Consider the following 18,567-nt stretch of genomic DNA (forward strand, 5'->3'; position numbering starts at 1 on the left):
TGGCGGTAGTTCTTTTTGACGTTCAATAAGTATGTACTTTCATTTATGTTGAAATTTTTTTTTTTTATTTGATTTGATTTGATTCAACCTGAGAGAATTGCTAACAAGCCTAGCCAGAGCAGTGCTTCCTGAATCTACTATCGGATCGGAATTGCGAGTTTCATTCACCATTCATACTACCTATAACAAACTATTGTCTTTTTTTATTTTTTTATTGCTTGCATGGGTGGACGAGCTCACAGCCCACCTGGTGTTAAGTGGTTATTGGAGCCCATAAACATCTACAACGTAAATTCGCCACCCATCTTTACACAAAAATATATAAGATATAAGTTGATAAGTATCATTATTGAATTGATCACTATATCGACTGGAAAAAGCTTAAATGTGGTACCCGCATTTTAGGCTAAATAACTTTTTACCATATTTTATGTATTATATTTATAGTTCTGGTGTAAAGTTGAGTTTTTCAAGCTACGACAATTCGGCTTTCTTCAGTCGATATGTTTATTAAATAAACCTTTTTCTATCTTTTCAGTCCACAAACGTTCTGTTACGCCGGTAATAGTAGCGCCATCTATCGCTGAATAGTCGAACGAATATCGAAGGATCTAGTAGCAACTAGAACGCTCGAGAAATACAACGCCATCTATTGTCAGATAGCGCAAAACGCAATACTCGAAATGTGTGGAATGCTCTCGATAATTCTAGGGATATGGTATCGGCTATAAAAGCTTTGCAGAAATGGCACGCAGTCAGTTAGTAATCGGAATTACTCGAAGTGAAACAGGGAACGGATCACCTGATGCGAAGCGGAAGAAGCTAATTGAGAGTTTTAAAGTGTTTAAAAAACTAATACAGTTTTTAATTTGTACTTCGGTTGAATTTTATTTATCCCGAACACCAGCGCGTAACAGTTCATTGGATGGACAAAGGACTCGCCCAAGCATCGCTATTATGACCGGTCCTGCGCTGGCTGCATCAAACGGATCCCCGCGACCCTCAACAGATAATCGGTCCCCCTTGTGGGGGACCTAGGTCCGTTACGTCTCCCGTTCTTTAAATTAAATAAATATCAACTAATAAACAATTTTCAATGTACGGACGTTTCTGTGACAAATTTTTAGCGGTGTAGGTTTTAATATAAACAGTTTCAAGGCTGCTCGAAGTTTGTCGTATTCAAGTTCTGCGTCTCGCGATTTCGGGTTTCTGGTCGTGTTAAACTTAAATTTAAGAGATGCACTTTTTTATTGTTTTAAATCAGCGCTTCCCAACCTTTTTTCATTGCCGTAAGATCCCTTTTACAATTCACAATATTATGAGTAAAACTCCCGTGATAACTCTGTACTTATCCCTAAAATATCACGTCTCTCTTAAGGTCAATTGTCGATGTTATCTTTGATCACTGGTGGTAGGACCTCTTGTGAGTCTGCGCGGGTAGGTACTACCGCCCTGCCTATTTCTGCCGTGAAGCAGTAATGCGTTTCGGTTTGAAGGGTGGGGCAGCCGTTGTAACTATACTGAGATCTTAGAACTTATATCTCAAGGTGGGTGGCGCATTAACGTTGTAGATGTCCATGGGCTCCAGTAACCACTTAACACCACGTGGGCTGTGAGCTCGTACACCCATCTAAGCAATAAAAAAAAATATATATATCTAGTATTCTATTCTGGAAAAACTTGTGATCTACACAGATTTTGATGTAGGAATCCCTTTCTGTACATTAACAATCGCTGTTATCGTTTCATTATTTATTCAAAGACACTCATAAACACTCGTCGGTGCAGGTTTGAAGTCGTCGTGGCCTAAAGGATAAGACGTCCGGTGCATTCGTATGTAGCGATGCAACGGTGTTCGAATCCCGCAGGCGGGTACCAATTTTTCTAATGAAATACGTACTTAACAAATGTTCACGATTGACTTCCACGGTGAAGGAATACGGTTGTATAATAAAAAAACAAATCCGCAAAATTATAATTTGCGTAATTACTGGTGGTAGGACCTCTTGTGAGTCCGCACGTGTAGGTACCACCACCCCGCCGATTTACGTTGTACCGGCTACATTAGTATATATTCCATTTTGAGCGCGCTCATATTAGATGATGCTATTGAAATGGTGGCACACGAGTCTGCATGGCCTAGATTAGATAATCTAGCATGCATGCCTAGAAAAAAAAAATGGATTCTGGATTCCATTTGGATTCATTTTTATTTATTTTTGCTTTGATGGGTGTACGAGCTCACAGCCCACCTCCACCTGATGTTAAGTGCGATGTTAAGTTACAACGTAAATGCCACCCACCTTTTTTTTTTTATAGCTCAGGTTGACGAGCTCACAGTCCATCTGGTGTTAAGTGGTTACTCGAGCCCATAGACATCTACAACGTAAATGCTGCCACCCACCTCGAGACATTTCTAAGTTCTAAGGTCTCAGTTTTTCAGTAGTAGCTAATTAACCAGAGTCGGAGATATATTCCCGGAAAGATGTCCAGATTAAGTATTTTAAATTTATATTCATTCAGTATAGTATTCAAATGTCGTACTCAAACACGAAAAATAATGTAATTACAGTAAAAGTAATTTTGATTATGTCATGTCAATTAATCATGTTTTAATTTTTTTTTTTTGTTGCTTAGATGGATGGACGAGCTCACAGCCCACCTACTGTTAAGTGGTTACTGGAGCCCATAGACATCCACAACGTAAATGCGCCACCCACCTTGAGATATAAGTTCTAAGGTCTCAAGTAAGTTACACATGATATGACACAATCATCATCATCATCATCAGTCTTCCACTGCTGGACATAGCCGAGCCCTTCGTCGCAAGCGACGGGTTCGACGAGAACGATGACCGGATTTAAAAAAAAAATTATAAATCTTTTTAACCTGCTTTGACGAAATACTTCGATGGTGAAGGAGCGGTTGTCGTATCTTGTAATTTAATCTTGGAAAAAAAATAGTGTTAAATTAGATGGTAGAAGGGTAAATTGTTGGTTTTTTTTTTCCCTTGCAGGCAGACGAGCTTACGGCCCACCTGATGGTGAGTGGTTACCGTCGCCCATGGACTTCAGCAATGCCAGGGGCAGAGCCAAGCCGCTGCCTACCGCCAATTGTTATGCGATTGCATTGGAAGCGTTGGGGCAATCGTAATACTTACTGTTTATAGGCTGTGTTATCCGGCGTGAGCTTTTTTTTTATGATTGAAAGATTACTGGTGTCCCGAAGGCCTTTCCAATTTCACCAGGACAGGTGGGCGAGCAAAGGCGCCAGGCCAGGAGGGGTGGGATTTGCTAACAACTGCCCGAGTGCCTCCGAAGGAGACCTAGCAACTCAAGAGCAATTGCTTCGCGAATGAATCTACTATCGGATCGGAATCGCGACCCGCTGAGAAGATCCGGCGAGAAACTCAGCGGGCTCGGCGTGAGCTGTGCGATATCCAACCATATCGGCTAAGAAAATTGGTGATGATAACAAAAAAAAACCCAATAGGTACGAAGAATAAGAGAAACACGTTTATTTTTTCCGATAAGTTTTATAATTATTTTGTTTGTTTTGATTAAAATTCATTATCAGTTTTAGTGGATTACGAGAATAAATCGCTTCGCGATTCTACAGTTGGTATTCATGTTTTCAAACATTCATTTTCACATTCGGTTATCGTATTGAAACGATTTTTGCTTCCGCCGCATCCTCCGTAAATGAAGATTTCACATTTCTTCGTTCCTTGATTGTACGTGTAGCTATGGAGAGAAGAGAACACACTTTACTGGTGGTAGGACGTCTTGTGAGTACGCGCGGGTAGGTACCAACACCCTGCCTATTTCTGCCGTGAAGCAGTAATGCGTTTCGGTTTGAAGGGCGGGGCAGCCGTTGTAACTATACTTGAGACCTTAGAACTTATATCTCAAGGTGGGTGGCGCATTTACTTTGTAGATGTCTATTAGCTCCAGTAACCACTTAACATCAGGTGGGCTGTGAGCTCGTTCACCAATCTAAGCAATAAAAAAAAACAATTAATCAACAAACCGGAATAAACAAATAATGGAAAAAAGCAAGGATGCCTTACACTTAGACTAAGGTTGCGCAATAACTGTTGACATTGTCTTTAACTGAGCGCCGAATCTTCATTATGGACAGTTGTCAGCACCACCGCAATACCCTCGACAATGAAATCGCCAATACCCGTTCATGTTTAGATTTTCTATTATGCTATGAGTATCGAATTCTCGGACAGATGGAGGGGAAGCGCGCTAGAGGAAGAGCGCCAGCTAGATGGGTTGACCAACTCAAGGAGGTGACTGGAGGCCAGATATGGGGAGCGGTACATATGGCGCAGAACCGGACCGAGTGGAGAAGATTGACATACAGTCACGATCCTCAGCATTGAGGGAACGACCAGAAAGATGAGTATCGAAAAGAAATTAGGCAAAATCGATGCCCGTATCAAGGTAACCAGTGCTGGCTTATAGAACACTCACCTTTGGATGCTGGCCATACAAAGGCCCGTAATACCAAACGGTTGCATGCATTTCGGTAGGTTCATGTAAGGCTCTGAAAATTTAGGTCAGATTATAACAACGATAAACCCACGAAGCTATGTTACGTATGTATTGCAAATAAATATGTCGGCTATGACGATGGTAGGATCAATACCGTCTTTACCATAAGGGCACACGGGGCCCGTGCCCAGGGCCCTCATTCTCAGGGGCCCCCTAAGGACCGACAATTTCTCTCACACATTTATTCGGTTTCCGTTATCCTGATCGTAACCAAAAAACCAGCAGCATTCTAATATAATTAATGGCATATTATATCATATCGTATTTGATTACCTATAATAAATGGTCATACTTAGTAAATTTTTTTAATTATAATTCGCTTTTTTACTTTCCAAAAGGGCCTCAAATTCTTGTGTGCCCAAGGGCCCCAGCCTAATTTAAGACGTCCCTGGGTAGGATTACTATTTTTACTGGTGGTAGGACCTCTTGTGGGTCGGCACGGGTAGGTACCACCACCCCGCCTATTTCTGCCGTTAAGTAGTAATGTGTTTCGGTTTGAAGGGTGGGGCAGCCGACCACAAGACTATTGACTATTGAAGCAAAAATAATGCCAAATAAAAGTAATGTTTATCTTTCGATGTGATTGTTTTTAGATTGAAAAAGTTTTTTTTTTTCTTTTTTTTATGATTAAAAGATTACTGGTGGCCCGGAGGCCTTTCCAGTTTCACCAGGACAGGTGGGCGACCAAAGGCTCAGCCAGGAGGGATGGGATTTGCTAACAGCTACCCGAGCGCCTCCGAAGGAGACCTAACAACTCAAGAGCAATTGCTTCGCGAATGAATCTACTACCGGATCGGAATCGCGACCCACTGAGAAGATCCGGCGAGAAACTCAGCGGGCTGATGCATGGGTTAGGTTGCACGTCGACCTCTTTGTCGAGTTCGACGAGTACAGTTACCGGGGTTCCTCAGCCTGCTCCTAGTGTTAGAGCTGGAGGTATCTAATGAAAGAGTTATTGGATCTGATGGATCCGTAAGGACGTGTCTAGGGCGACGACTTTGACTTGCTCCTGCGTGATCAGGATTCGGGGTAGTAGTCAGCGGCGGCAACGATAAGGTGATTATCATGACGCATAGCCTTATCGAAGTAACGTTCCGACACTGACTTCATGTGTTTGCGGATCGATTCGAGGCCCAGGTCGTCGTGTAAGTCGACGTTCCTCATGAACCATGGAGCCCCGACGGCTAACCTGCAAAATCTACGAATCTACTACCGGATCGGAATCGCGACCCACTGAGAAGATCCGATTGAAAAAGTAAAATAGGTAAAAGAACTGTTGTTTTTTTTAAACTACATATTTCTATTGTTTAGATGGGTGGATGAGTTCACGGCCTAAATGTTGTTAAGTGATTTTTATGCGGAGCCAATAGATATTGATATAACAATGTGAAAACTGTCACTTACCTTGAGACATGAGTTCTAAGCCTCAACTTTTACAGTACAACGGCTGCCCCGACCCTTCAAACCGAAACACATTACTGCTTCACGGCAGAAATAGGCGGTGCTGGTACCTACCCGTGCGGGACTCATACGATGTCCCGCCATTAGTAATTTTCGCTGATATCATTTTTATATTACATGATGTTATTACTTCACCGTGGAAGTCATTAGCGAACATATGCGAAGTACGTATTTCATTAGAAAAAATTGATACCTACATACCTGCGGGATTCAAAAACAATATAACGAAATAACTTGATAATTATAAATGGACATGCTTTAATAAAAACCGACTTAAAAAAAAGGATATTCAAAAAACAAATTAATATACACTAAAAACAAGAATCATCGAAATCGGTTGGCGTGATATTGAGTTATTGAGCTATTCATCTATTTGTCGCGCACGTACTTAATGCAAATTTAAAACTTATATGGTTTTCTCATGGATACCATTATCAAACCTGGACTAAATTGGGTCACACGGGAAGCGTCAGTTTTCTAATAAAAAAAGAATCATCAATTCACCTAGTCAAAAGTTATGCGGTAACAAACATAAAAACACATACAGTCGAATTGAGAACCTCATCCTTTTTTGAAACCGGTTAAAAATACATTAAAAATTTATAGATTTACCATCACACGTAACTGACGTCCAGATAGCAGCGAAGAAAACGCCCGTGATCAGGAAAAGCACTGATCTCAACATGACTTCTCTGATTCAATATTGTATGTCCTATATTCAAGAGCCAATCGTTGTTTATATAGGCACAATTATTTGACCCTTTGATATTAGGTCAGAATGATTAATACGTCTGACAAATAAGATTCTGCGGATTTGTTTTCTCCAGCTCACTGCTTTTGATTCCATATATGCTTTATTGGTGGTAGGACCTCTTGTGAGTCTGCGCGGGTAGGTACCACCACTCTGCCTATTTCAGCTACTACTACCAGACTCGCCACCCTGAGGACGCCCAACCGCCAGTCCGCCCGGGCGATACCACTGGTTTTCCGGGATATCCCGCTGAGTCAGAACCAGCCTGCCGGATCGGAGTTCGATACACCGCCGACCGGTCACTCTTTTGATGTCATACCTTGGCGGCGCGTTAGATTAGCCGGAACAAACAGACAGACAAAAGTTAAAAAAGATATTATTTTGGTGTATGTATGTGTTCTGATGGTATGACCTCTTGTGAGTCCGCGCGGGTAGGTACCACCACCCTGCTTATTTCTGCCGTGAAGCAGTAATGCGTTTCGGTTTGAAGGGTGGGGCAGCCGTTGTCACTATACTTGAGACCTTGTGACTTATATCTCAAGGTGGATGGCGCATTTACGTCGTAGATGTCTATGGGCTCCAGTAACCACTAAACACCAGGTGGGCTGTAAGCTCGTCCACCCATCTAAGCAATAAATAAAAATAAAATGTTATTTTGGTGTATGTAGTGTATTTATATTGATGCATGTAGTAAAAAGCGGTTATTTCAATATTACAAACAGGCACTCTAACTTTATTTATATGTATATATAATGTTATATCGATGTTTCTCACATGCATTTTTCTTTTCTTGTCTGCTATCAAACGAACGTAATGTTTTTTATTAATCCTCTATAAATATATTAATACACAATGTCTTGCCAATGGACGTATCCATCAATGCAGAACATGGACTGTTGAGGCTACAAAAACGACATTTTAATATAACTAGATGATGACCGAGCTTTGCTCAGTTTTTTTTTGATAACGCCATATTGTTGTGTTGTTAAAGCGGTTAGTTGCTCTCAATTAAGAAAAATAGTATTATTATTCGCCAATGGATGTCGGGAAGAGTTGATTATTGAAAACACGAATAAAACAACATTTTCTGAAAATAAATCGTAGCTAGATCGATTTATCGCCCCCGAAATCCCCTGTATACTAAATTTTATGAAAATCGTTGGAGTCGTTTCCTAGATTCAGATTATATATATACAAGAATTGCTCGTTTAAAGGTATAAGATAAAAGCAGTAGGTATATTTTGCTTATTATATTATCGTGTTTGTAATGAAGTAAATCTGTTAGCAGGCCTCGATCTCTGATCTCTGAACCGTGATATCACTGTGTCAACAATAATACATAACATGCTGGTCAAATTATGTTCACTTTCCGTCGTGTTTATAACAACGAATTCTTGATAATGTTTCAGAAACATTCATTCGGTTAATCCGATTGTTAATATTTAAGTAGGTATCGCTTAGAGCAGGAATTCCTAAAGGGGTCAATATCGGCAACTTACACGACTGATAATTGAACCAGCCTCAAAGTTTTAAAATTGGTAAGTATTTTGTGTATCGATATAAAAATTCAAAAGTAGGGATGGGATTTTTAAAGTTATCTGGGTATGGGTGCTGAGGTTTAGCATGGACACTTTTTGGATCATTCGGGAAAAGACGTATCTTGCCGAAAATAGTTGGGAAGTTCGGTCTTAGAGGTACATTCTGTGTTCTTTGTTTTTCTTGTGTGTTGTGGGTGTGTGTGTTTGTGTGTGTGTGTGTGTTTGTGTGTGTGTGTATGTGTTTGTATGTGTTTGTGTGTGTGTGTGTGTGTGTGTGTGTGTGTGTGTGTGTGTGTGTGTGTGTGTGTGTGTGTGTGTGTGTGTGTGTGTGTGTGTGTGTGTGTGTGTGTGTGTGTGTGTGTGAGTAAGTTAACCCACAGACACAGCCCACTGATTTTCTCGTCGGATCTTTTCAGTGGGTCGCGTTTCCGATCCGGTGGTAGATTCTGTGAAGCACGGCTCTTGCTAGGGTTCGTGTTAGCAACGTCGTCAGGTTTGAGCCCCGTGAGCTCACCTACTAGTTAAAGTTACGCTGAGTATGGTCTCTCTAGACCATATTCAGTAGAAAAAAAAAAAGTTTTCGTGGTCACGACCGTCTTATCAGTGGGCGTAAAAGTAATTTTAATTATGTTTTTTTTTTTGTGGTATTCTTCGATAAATTCTATTAAAATTAAAACTATTTCGACAATGACTATATGTAACGCTTTTATTTAATTTATAATTTACATTGCTGTAGATTCTGTTATCGTTGGTGGAGACTCGTCTCCGGGTAATAAAATTATTACTGATTTTAGTAACTGCGTTTATTAGATGATTGTTAGAGCTTCAATTATGTTTTTAATTGTTATGCTGCGAACAGCTTGAAGAAAACCCACGATAATTCACATATAAATCTGTATATTTAATAGTTTTTATACAAAACATCATCATTTTATGCACCAGGGCAGCCGATTTAAAGAGCGTGCGTTAATTAGAAAGTATTAGTTAGTTTACGCATTTCTGTTCGCATTCGGCTAATGTGCTGAAACGATTATCATTCCCTTGGCAGCCTCCGTAAATGAATTCTTCACAGTTCTTCGTCTCCTGGTTGTACGAGTATCTACAAGAGGAATATAAATAAGACAAACGGTACATATTCCAGATTAAGTCCCCAACAAACCGGGTTCTGTAAGGTTTGTATCTTAGGTCTGATTTGCTTAGGTACAACAATGTCGCGTTGACAACCAATGGGCAGTACTAATTTTCGAGACAACTATTCTGTGTGATCATTGGATACCACTGAAATTTTAGAATACAATACTTCGATCTCATCTCTGGATACGAGTGGAGGCATTCGAGTTGAGGTATTCCGGCAATCACCATATTTATTTATTTATTTTTTATTGCTTAGATGGGTGGACGAGCTCACAGACCACGTAATTGGTTACTGGAGCCCATAGACATCTACGACGTAAATGCGCCGCCCACCTTGAGATATAAGTTCTAAAGTGTCAAGTATAGTTACAACGGCTACCTCTAGCACCAGTTTCGGGTGTTTGATTGCAGTTTTATTCAGAAGTTTGTCGAAACTACGTATAAAAATGTCGCCTTACCGACTACTTAATGGCAGTACTAATTTTCGAGACAACTATTCTGTGTGGGCATTGGATATCACTGAAATTTTAGAATACAATACTTCGGCCTCATCTCTGGATACGAGTGGAGACATTCGGGTTGTCGTGTTCCGGCAATCACCAGTTACGTTTGTTTGGAGTGTTATTCAGAAGTTTGGAGAAAATCAAAACATTATATCTATATTTATCGGTTTGAGAGCTAGACCAACTCTTCAATGAAGGGTTCAGGAGAGGTCCATATTATACCATGATACCATATATCCACACGCGTGTTCATATTCATAATGAAACTTATGTATAGATGGGAAAAGGCGAATTAGTTTACCATTTTCTGTACTGTCCATCTGCCGATTTCTAAAATCAATCATTGTTACAGTCGCACCCAAATGCGCAGCGAGTAAAGTCCTTGGTAGATCGGTGGACCAACAAACTGCTAAAGGTCGCGGGAGTCTACTAGATACAGTAGCGGTCAACATGGCAAGCCTTGGGGATGGCTTTGGTCCAGCGGTGGACGGTCGTGGGTTGATGATAGGTATCTTGGAATTTCGATCATCGGACAAACACTAGTAATAATAACAACACTCACAGTTTTATATAGCCCAAACAAAGACCCGCATCGCCAAAAGCCTGCTCGCATATCGGCAAGTCCGTCGTTGGCTCTGAAAATATAGGGGAAAAGTTTCTTGAAAAGCTTTGATTTGCAAAACGCTTAAGCAGTGGTGGAACTATAGGCCAGTTACTGGAATCCACTTGGGTCTATCGTAACCCGTGTGTATTGAATATCTTTGTCTAGGGCCAGTTAGGTTTTATTAATGTAACCCCGCACGTTCTTGTTCCACATTCCTGCATACAGAGGACATATTATGCACAAAGAAATAACAGAAAAATTATGATACTCACCATCACTCCTGACTGATGTCAAGCACGCAGCGAAGAAAACGCCCGCGAATAGAAAAAGCACTGATCTCAACATGACGTCTCTAATTCAATATTGTATGTCTTATATTCAAGAGCCAATCGTTGTTTATATAGCCAACGCTATCTGACCTTGATCTAGGGTCAAGATGATTAATATTTTCGACTGATAGAACGCTGAGTTTTTTCGGGCAGGATATCGTCTGGTAACATATCCGTGATTTCGTGCGATTTTTAAAGCTTAATATTGGTTGATGTTTGTTTGTTTGTTTGTTTCGCTTAGACGGTAGACCGATTAAGTCTTAGTTCTAGTGGTAGAGTTAACATTGTTATTTATATTTTGACATTCAACAAGTGTGTTATACTGACATCTAAGTTGAAATAATCATTTATTTCAACTTAGATGTCAGTAGAACACAACCAAATCATTTTTGAATTTGAATTTGATATAGTACAACGGCTGCTCCCACTCTTGAAACCGGAACGCATTACTAATGTTACATTGTATGTAACGAAATCTGTGAACGTCTTTCTCACCCACCACTCTCCAACTAGAGTCCGCCAAATAGCCTAGCCGTGTTTCGGTGTGTGGGCTGGAGAGCAAACGTGCTCGCGAGTCCGAGGGACGTGATTTCATGATGGGAGTATAGGAAGACCCAGTATACTAAAATCCGCTGGATAGCTGTCCCGTCAACCGATGTTAAATCCTGTCGTCCGGTCATTATGCCGGAGTCAGAGACCGGAGTGGATCCCGGCGATCGTACGCAGGGTGAACTGGTGGCCTCTCCGTTGCTTAGCAATAAAAAAAATTAAAAAATGGCACAAACTAAGGTTTGGTGGACGAGCTCACAGCCCACCTGGTGTTAAGTGCTTGCTGGAGCCCATAAAAATCTGGCGGATCCCTATTCCACATTTAATGTGGATTTCAACTCTTTTAGGGGCCTACATAACAAACTTGACGGCGTCCGCCATTGCCTTGAGATGGCGCAGATATCTGCTCCGGATGACATATCGTATCTCGAATACCCCGGCTACGCATTTTACCACATTTTCTTGCGTAAAGTCTGGGTATGCATATTTGTCCAGGAGAATGTCTGCTGTCGTCGCTTCGGGGCCCCAAACAACGAGACTGGTCTGTATTGTGGCTGCGCGTAGACTATGGGGGTTATACCCGTGTCTATGCCTGCTTGTACGGATTCTACAGCAGCGATGCGGTGTCTGTTTGAGTATGTACAAGAAGGGATTGATCATGTGCTTGAGCAGAATCCATCTTTTTTTTTTTATTGCTTAGATGGGTGGACGAGCTCACAGCCCACCTGGTGTTAAGTGGTTACTGGAGCCCATAAAAATCTACAATGTAAATGCGCCACCCACCTTGAGATATAAGTTCTAAGATCTCAGTATAGTTACAACGGCTGCCCTACCCTTCAAACCGAAACGCATTACTGCTTCACGGCAGAAATAGGCAGGGCGGTGGTACCTACCCGTGCGGACTCACAAGAGGTCCTACCACCAGTAATTACGCAAATTATACTTGATTGGACTTGATTAATTTTTAGAAATTTGCATAAGTAATACTGAACAGACATTACCAGAGAACGGAGCCATGATAGAGTTGAACCCCACCAAAGAACAAGAAGCAACCTAATCGATTTCGTTACAAAAACAGAATTTAGAAACGCCTTGTTTTTCGCGGTCAACTAAAAAGGTTATTCCGAGTTTTTGTATATCCACTCGGCTTTTCACCCCAGTGGTCTCTGCTTACAGTATGCTTAGCAGTGGTTCTGGACCCCAACCAGTCCTGGTGATGAGTATTAGAGTATTCCAAGCCAATTCCAACCTCTACCGTATACTTGAGATCTTAGAACTTATATCTCAAGGTGAGTGGCGTCTTTACATTGTGGATGTCTATGGGCTCCAGTAACCACTTAACACCAGGTGGGCTGTGAGCTCGTCCACCCATCTAAGCAATAAAAAAAAAGTCCGGAATGGCTTCTTTCAAAGCAATCGCGCAAAAAATGTAAATAAAATAGTTTCAATCAGGCGCTTCGGAGAACCTGCAATCCACCAACGCCCAATTACTTATTACCGCGAACACGAGTGCACGTAAATGATCTTATTCTAAAAAATAATATTGTTTTGTTGTAAAAAAAGTCGACTTTGTGGCGAGAACACGTGCAGCGAAGTTGTGTGAATTGTTTTGCTCATTTTAGTGCTTCTTCGTGTTTTAATGTAAAACTAGAGGTCCCGCAGTAGTCGAAATTCGACTATAATTAATTGGAATTGTAAGTTTGTACACTATTATGATTGTATTTTATACTTCTATAATCACAAATTTCGCCAAGACTACACTATAAAAAATATTAACAAAGACAAACCATATTCTACTCTCAATTTGACAACAGACGTCAAGAACAAAAGTTTGACAATAAATACCTAGTCAGGTCATAAGTATTGTCACACAGTAAAAACTTTTCTTTTAGAATGCTGGCCACAAAAAAGTTTATTGAATTCGAATTTCGAATTGTTCATGAAAATAAAAATGTATACTTTTAGAATTTTACTCATTTTTAAATATGGAGTGGACGCTTAAAGAAGACCGTGTTGCAGTTATTGCGTTGCATCGTTGCGGTTAAGCGCCAATTCAAATTTTTAACATACTGAAAAATTTGAATATAACCAAAAGATTCGTTTATCGTACCATCAAACGATACAATGAAGACTCTAGTGTAGATGACAGGTCAAGAAGTGGTCGCCCTCGGTCTGTTAGGACTCCAGCAGTGATAAAAGCTGTGAAGGCGCGAATTCAAAGAAATCCCAAACGTAAGCAGAAACTGTTGGCCCTTCAGATGGGGTTAAGCAGAACCACGGTGAAAAGGGTGTTAAATGAAAACTTAGGGCTTCGGGCATATCGAAGAAAAACAGGACATCGCTTGAATGCTCGTCTAATGGACCTGAGACTGAAGAGACGCCGCGCTTTGTTGAAGCGGTACGCGGAAAAAAATCATTCATCGGGAAATTCTTTTTTCGGATGAAAAAATTTTTACCGTAGAAGAGAGCTACAACAAACAAAATGATAAGGTGTACGCACACAGTAGTGAAGAAGCGAGCAACCGTATTCCGCGTGTCCAACGAGGTCATTTTCCATCCTCGCTCATGGTATGGTTGGGAGTTTCTTATTGGGGCTTAACAGAGGTACATTTTTGTGAGAAAGGTGTAAAAACGAATGCAGTTGTGTATCAAAATACAGTCCTGACGAACCTTGTGGAACCTGTTTCTCATACCATGTTCAATAACAGGCACTGGGTATTCCAACAAGATTCGGCGCCAGCTCATAGAGCGAAGAGCACACAAGACTGGCTGGCGGCGCGTGAAATCGACTTCATCCGGCACGAAGACTGGCCCTCCTCCAGTCCAGATTTGAATCCGTTAGATTACAAGATATGGCAACACTTGGAGGAAAAGGCGTGCTCAAAGCCTCATCCTAATTTGGAGTCACTCAAGACATCCTTGATTAAGGCAGCCGCCGATATTGACATGGACCTCGTTCGTGCTGCGATAGACGACTGGCCGCGCAGATTGAAGGCCTGTATTCAAAATCACGGAGGTCATTTTGAATAAACTTTAGTGTCATAAGAATCTATGTTTTGTTAAGTTCATTTTGGTATATGAATGGTTACATAATGAATAAACTTGTTTCAATTATTTTACATTAAACATGTGACAGAACTTATGACCTGACTAGGTAGTATGCATGCGTGTGTGCGTCCGATACATGGTATGTAGTGTGTGTAATGTTTTCTTTATTGATTTAATGTATCTTTTATGCATTATTTAAAAAAAATATTAGCATTGTGCACTTCTCTGTATTCTTTATAAGTGTGGAAAATTTCATAGTCTTCCGTCCGCGCAATTTTCGTAAAAAGGGCTACAGAGTTTTTGCTTCACGTATTAATGTATAGATAACGGTGGTTTATTAACGGTTTAGTATCTGTGAAAGTGCACAAATCTTGGAAAATGAAACAGAGCCGCTGGACGTCACTTCTCGGTTTCTTCCAAAAAGTCCACTGAAAAAGATAAATAACTACTATCCGAGACTTTATTACATCCAGTCTCATCTAGTTTCATTTAATTTCATCCCAGTTTATGTGATCTCAAATCAATCAAAGTAACTTCATCTTGGTTTTTGTTTTGATTGCTTAGATAAGTGGACGAGCTCACGACCCACCTGGTAATTAGTTATTGGAGCCCATAGACATCAACAACATAAAAGCCCCCACCGACCTTGAGACATGAATTTTATAACAGGCAAAAAGCAAATAAACCTGTTCATTAAAAAAAAAATTCTGTTATCGAACCCATGATTCTTGGTCTAGCAGCGGGGTGCTAATTACAGCACCATCAAGTCATATTTTTTTACCTAAACTGAATGTCTAGAGAGACCATGGCAGCGTCACCGGGCTAGTAGGTGAGCTCAAGGGGCTCAAACCTGACGATGTTGTCAACACTAACCCTAGTAAGAGCCGTGCTTCGCAGTACCTACCACCGGATCGGAATCGCGACCCACTGAGAAGATCCGGCGAGAAACTCAGTGGGCTAACCAAGTCAACCAACGTTGAATATACTTACAGTCGCTGATCCCCAAACTTCTTCTACGCCCGAAGACTTCATATCGTCGTTGAAATTTTAAAATCTCCCATGTGACATTTTGGGCCAAAATGATAATGATGATGAAAATGATGAAATGTGCTTCTTAAGCTCGTATTATGAAAGTTGTTTTGAATACCTATACTCAGCAAAACTCCCATGTGCATATCTCAATATTTCATTGTATTACGCGTCAATCTTAAAAAAATCCTTAATGTCGGTTTGCATTTTATTGTAGATCCAAAGTATCCTATGTGCTAAAAATTGGTTTCTTTTTTTCAGGAGCAAATTTTATTACATTTTCTGGAAAACTACATTTATACACGTACAAATTTGCTACGACGGTATATGGTTAAAGAGCGCATCTTAGCGCTAAGTTGAATAAAGAGTGGAAGGAAGTTCAAGTCTTCCAAACATTAGTTAGGGGTTGGTCAAGAAATATCAGGTTTTTTATTAATTAATAGCGAATCGAATGGATATATCTCTAATGGAATGATATTTGAAGAGCTCATAATGCGGTACTTATAGTGTAAACTTAGCTTTTTTTGACGTGACAACGTCTTATAATTCGATGGAGCCGGCTGCACGCACGAAAAGACATGACTCATGTGGCGTTACCTCGCTCTGAGGTATTTCACTTAAGGCTTGAAGTGCAAGCGAGAGCGCGCAACGAGCGACAAAGAGGCACAATCGGCCTTCGCGTTCGGCAGCGTTCGACATCTGTCTCTCTCCTACTTGAGTGAGCGATGCATCCGCGTCGACAGCTGCTATATAAAAATGAAACCATTCCATCAGTATTTTCTTATAGACGTAGTCACGTTCAACTATCGTCAGTAAACCGACTTTACAGACAACCGATTTTTTTAATAGCGATTTTTGAATTTCGCCACAAGAATCGCGGCCCACAGTGTTTAACAGAGCTCATGGATATCGACAACGTAAATGCTACCATCCACCACGAGACATAAGGTCTAAATCTCAGTTGTTACAGTACAACGGCTGCACCACCCTTCAAACCGGAACACATTACTGCTTCACGGCAGAAATAGGCGGGGTGCTGGTCCCAAGACATATGGCGTCACAAGATACGCTACCAGTAAAAAAGGTATCTTGAGGTACTAGAATTTATGGAGAATTAAGGATGTGTTGCAGGAAATAAAGTGGCTGATCATCTTGGTGATAAAACCTTTTGGATTACACATATGTATTCGATATTATCATCGAAGAATTGCTTTGCGATTGTTCCAATTTAAATACGCCAGTCAAGGCAGTAATATGCTTCTCTGTAGTACTAATCTATCCGTGAATCCCACTTTTTATTATAGGATTTTTTTATTGCTTACATAGATGGACGAGCTCACAGCCCACCTGGTGTTAAGTAGTTACTGGAGCCCATAGACATCTACAACGTAAATGCGCCACCCACCTTGAGATATAATTTCTAAGGTCTCAGTATAGTTACAACGGCTGCCGCAGCCTTCAAACCGAAACGCATTACTGTTTCACGGTAGAAATAGGCAGGGTGGTGGTACTTATCCGTGCGGACTCACAAAAGGTTCTACCACCAGTAAAAAACCACCAGTACTTGGTGGCTCCCGTAAACTCTGTGTCGTTTCCTCGCATGACAATATTTTCGCGATTTTCGGCCTCACATCGGGTATCCATCCACACGAAATAGACTATGAATAAATCTCGACATGTATTTTTATATTACCGCGGTGCCCCAGCTCTTTGACGCGTTCTCCCTCCGATGCCAGTTAGGGTTGACACGATCAACATCAGATTCATTTAATTTTTATTTTTAAAATCATTTCCGAATATCTAGGTATATATTAATAAGTGAAGCAAAAAGTTTGTATCCTTTTTTACGAAAATTCCGCGGATGGAGGAGTGTGAAATTTTCTACACTTATGGAGAATATAGAGAAGTGCACAATGCTAATATTTTTTAAAAATAATGCATTAAAGATACATTCAATTAATAAATAAAACATTACACACACTACATACCATGTATTTGACGCACACACGCATGCATACTATTTATTGTCAAACTTTTGTTCTTGACGTCTGTGGTCAAATTGAGATTAGATCAAATATTGTTTGTCTTTATTAATAACTAGCGGCCCGCCCCGGCTTCGCTTGGGTAGTAGCGGACGCGATGTGAAGAATTTTAGGTAATTTTTTTACACATTGGGTTACATTATTTGAGTTAAGGATCCCTAATTTTTTTGAAAATATAATAAATATAGCCTATGTCACCCGGGGATAGCGTAGCTTTCCAACAGTGAAAGAATTTTTCAAATCGATTCGGTAGTTTCGGAGCCTATTCAATACAAACAAACAAACAAATCTTTCCTCTTTATAATATTAGTATAGAATAGTATAGATTTTTTATAGTGTAGTCTTGGCGAAATTTGTGATTATAGAAGTATAAAATACAATCATAATAGTGTACAAACTTACAATTCCAATTAATTATAGTGGAATTTCGACTACTGCGGGACCACTAGTTTATTCAAAACTATCAAGACAGCTTCACTGATGGCATTAGTTAGCTTAATTTTCTTAAAATTCTCAATTTGTTCTCTTTCATAAAATTTTAACGGTCCAAATGTCTTCTTCGATTTGTGGAATTTATTTAGCCGGTTATAATAACTCTATAATAGCCTGAAAATATGGTTTTCGTTCAACACATAACAAATGGTATTGTGCTCGTGATATTTTTGTGTTGTCCGTTTTTATTCCCAGAAGAAATCTGTGCATAGCGCTGGCTTATACCATAGATCGAGTTGTGGAAGCAGCAGACTAAACAATATACTATTTCAAGATGGAGACGCTCTCATTCCTCACCGAACGCGGTTGTGACGTCAGCGCTGGTAAACTTTTGCCTAGCTACCTGTCTCGTGGGGATATCCTGGCTTCACCATGATTGGTGGATGAGCTCACGGGGCTAAGCCTAAAATCCGCTAACATCTGCCCTTGCAAGAGCATTGCTTCCCTGACTCTACCAGCGGATCGGAGTCGTAGTTACTAGTGCTTATGCGTCTTTTGAGTCCGCGCGGGTAGGTACCACCGCTC

The 18,567-nt window shown here is 40.5% G+C and overlaps 2 protein-coding genes across 2 annotated transcripts; both read right to left on the bottom strand.

The window, feature by feature from the left end:
- Window positions 1-3,506: 3,506 nt before the first annotated feature.
- LOC114245720 (chymotrypsin inhibitor SCI-III) lies at window positions 3,507-6,737 on the bottom strand. Its single transcript, XM_089734408.1, has 3 exons — window positions 6,636-6,737; window positions 4,482-4,554; window positions 3,507-3,743 (listed from the first exon to the last, which is right to left on the bottom strand). Exons 1-3 carry the CDS (start codon window positions 6,706-6,708, stop codon window positions 3,626-3,628), a joined length of 264 nt encoding a protein of 87 aa, XP_089590534.1. The 5' UTR covers window positions 6,709-6,737; the 3' UTR covers window positions 3,507-3,625.
- Window positions 6,738-9,192: 2,455 nt separating this feature from the next.
- Window positions 9,193-10,979, bottom strand: Ci-13 (chymotrypsin inhibitor CI13). The gene is made up of 3 exons (XM_089734411.1): window positions 10,826-10,979; window positions 10,512-10,584; window positions 9,193-9,411 (listed from the first exon to the last, which is right to left on the bottom strand). Exons 1-3 carry the CDS (start codon window positions 10,896-10,898, stop codon window positions 9,297-9,299), a joined length of 261 nt encoding a protein of 86 aa, XP_089590537.1. The 5' UTR covers window positions 10,899-10,979; the 3' UTR covers window positions 9,193-9,296.
- Between the last annotated feature and the right edge of the window lie 7,588 nt (window positions 10,980-18,567).

The sequence above is a fragment of the Bombyx mandarina genome, chromosome 02, assembly GCF_030267445.1.
Source record: "Bombyx mandarina strain Sakado chromosome 02, ASM3026744v2".
NCBI classification, from domain to species: domain Eukaryota; kingdom Metazoa; phylum Arthropoda; class Insecta; order Lepidoptera; family Bombycidae; genus Bombyx; species Bombyx mandarina.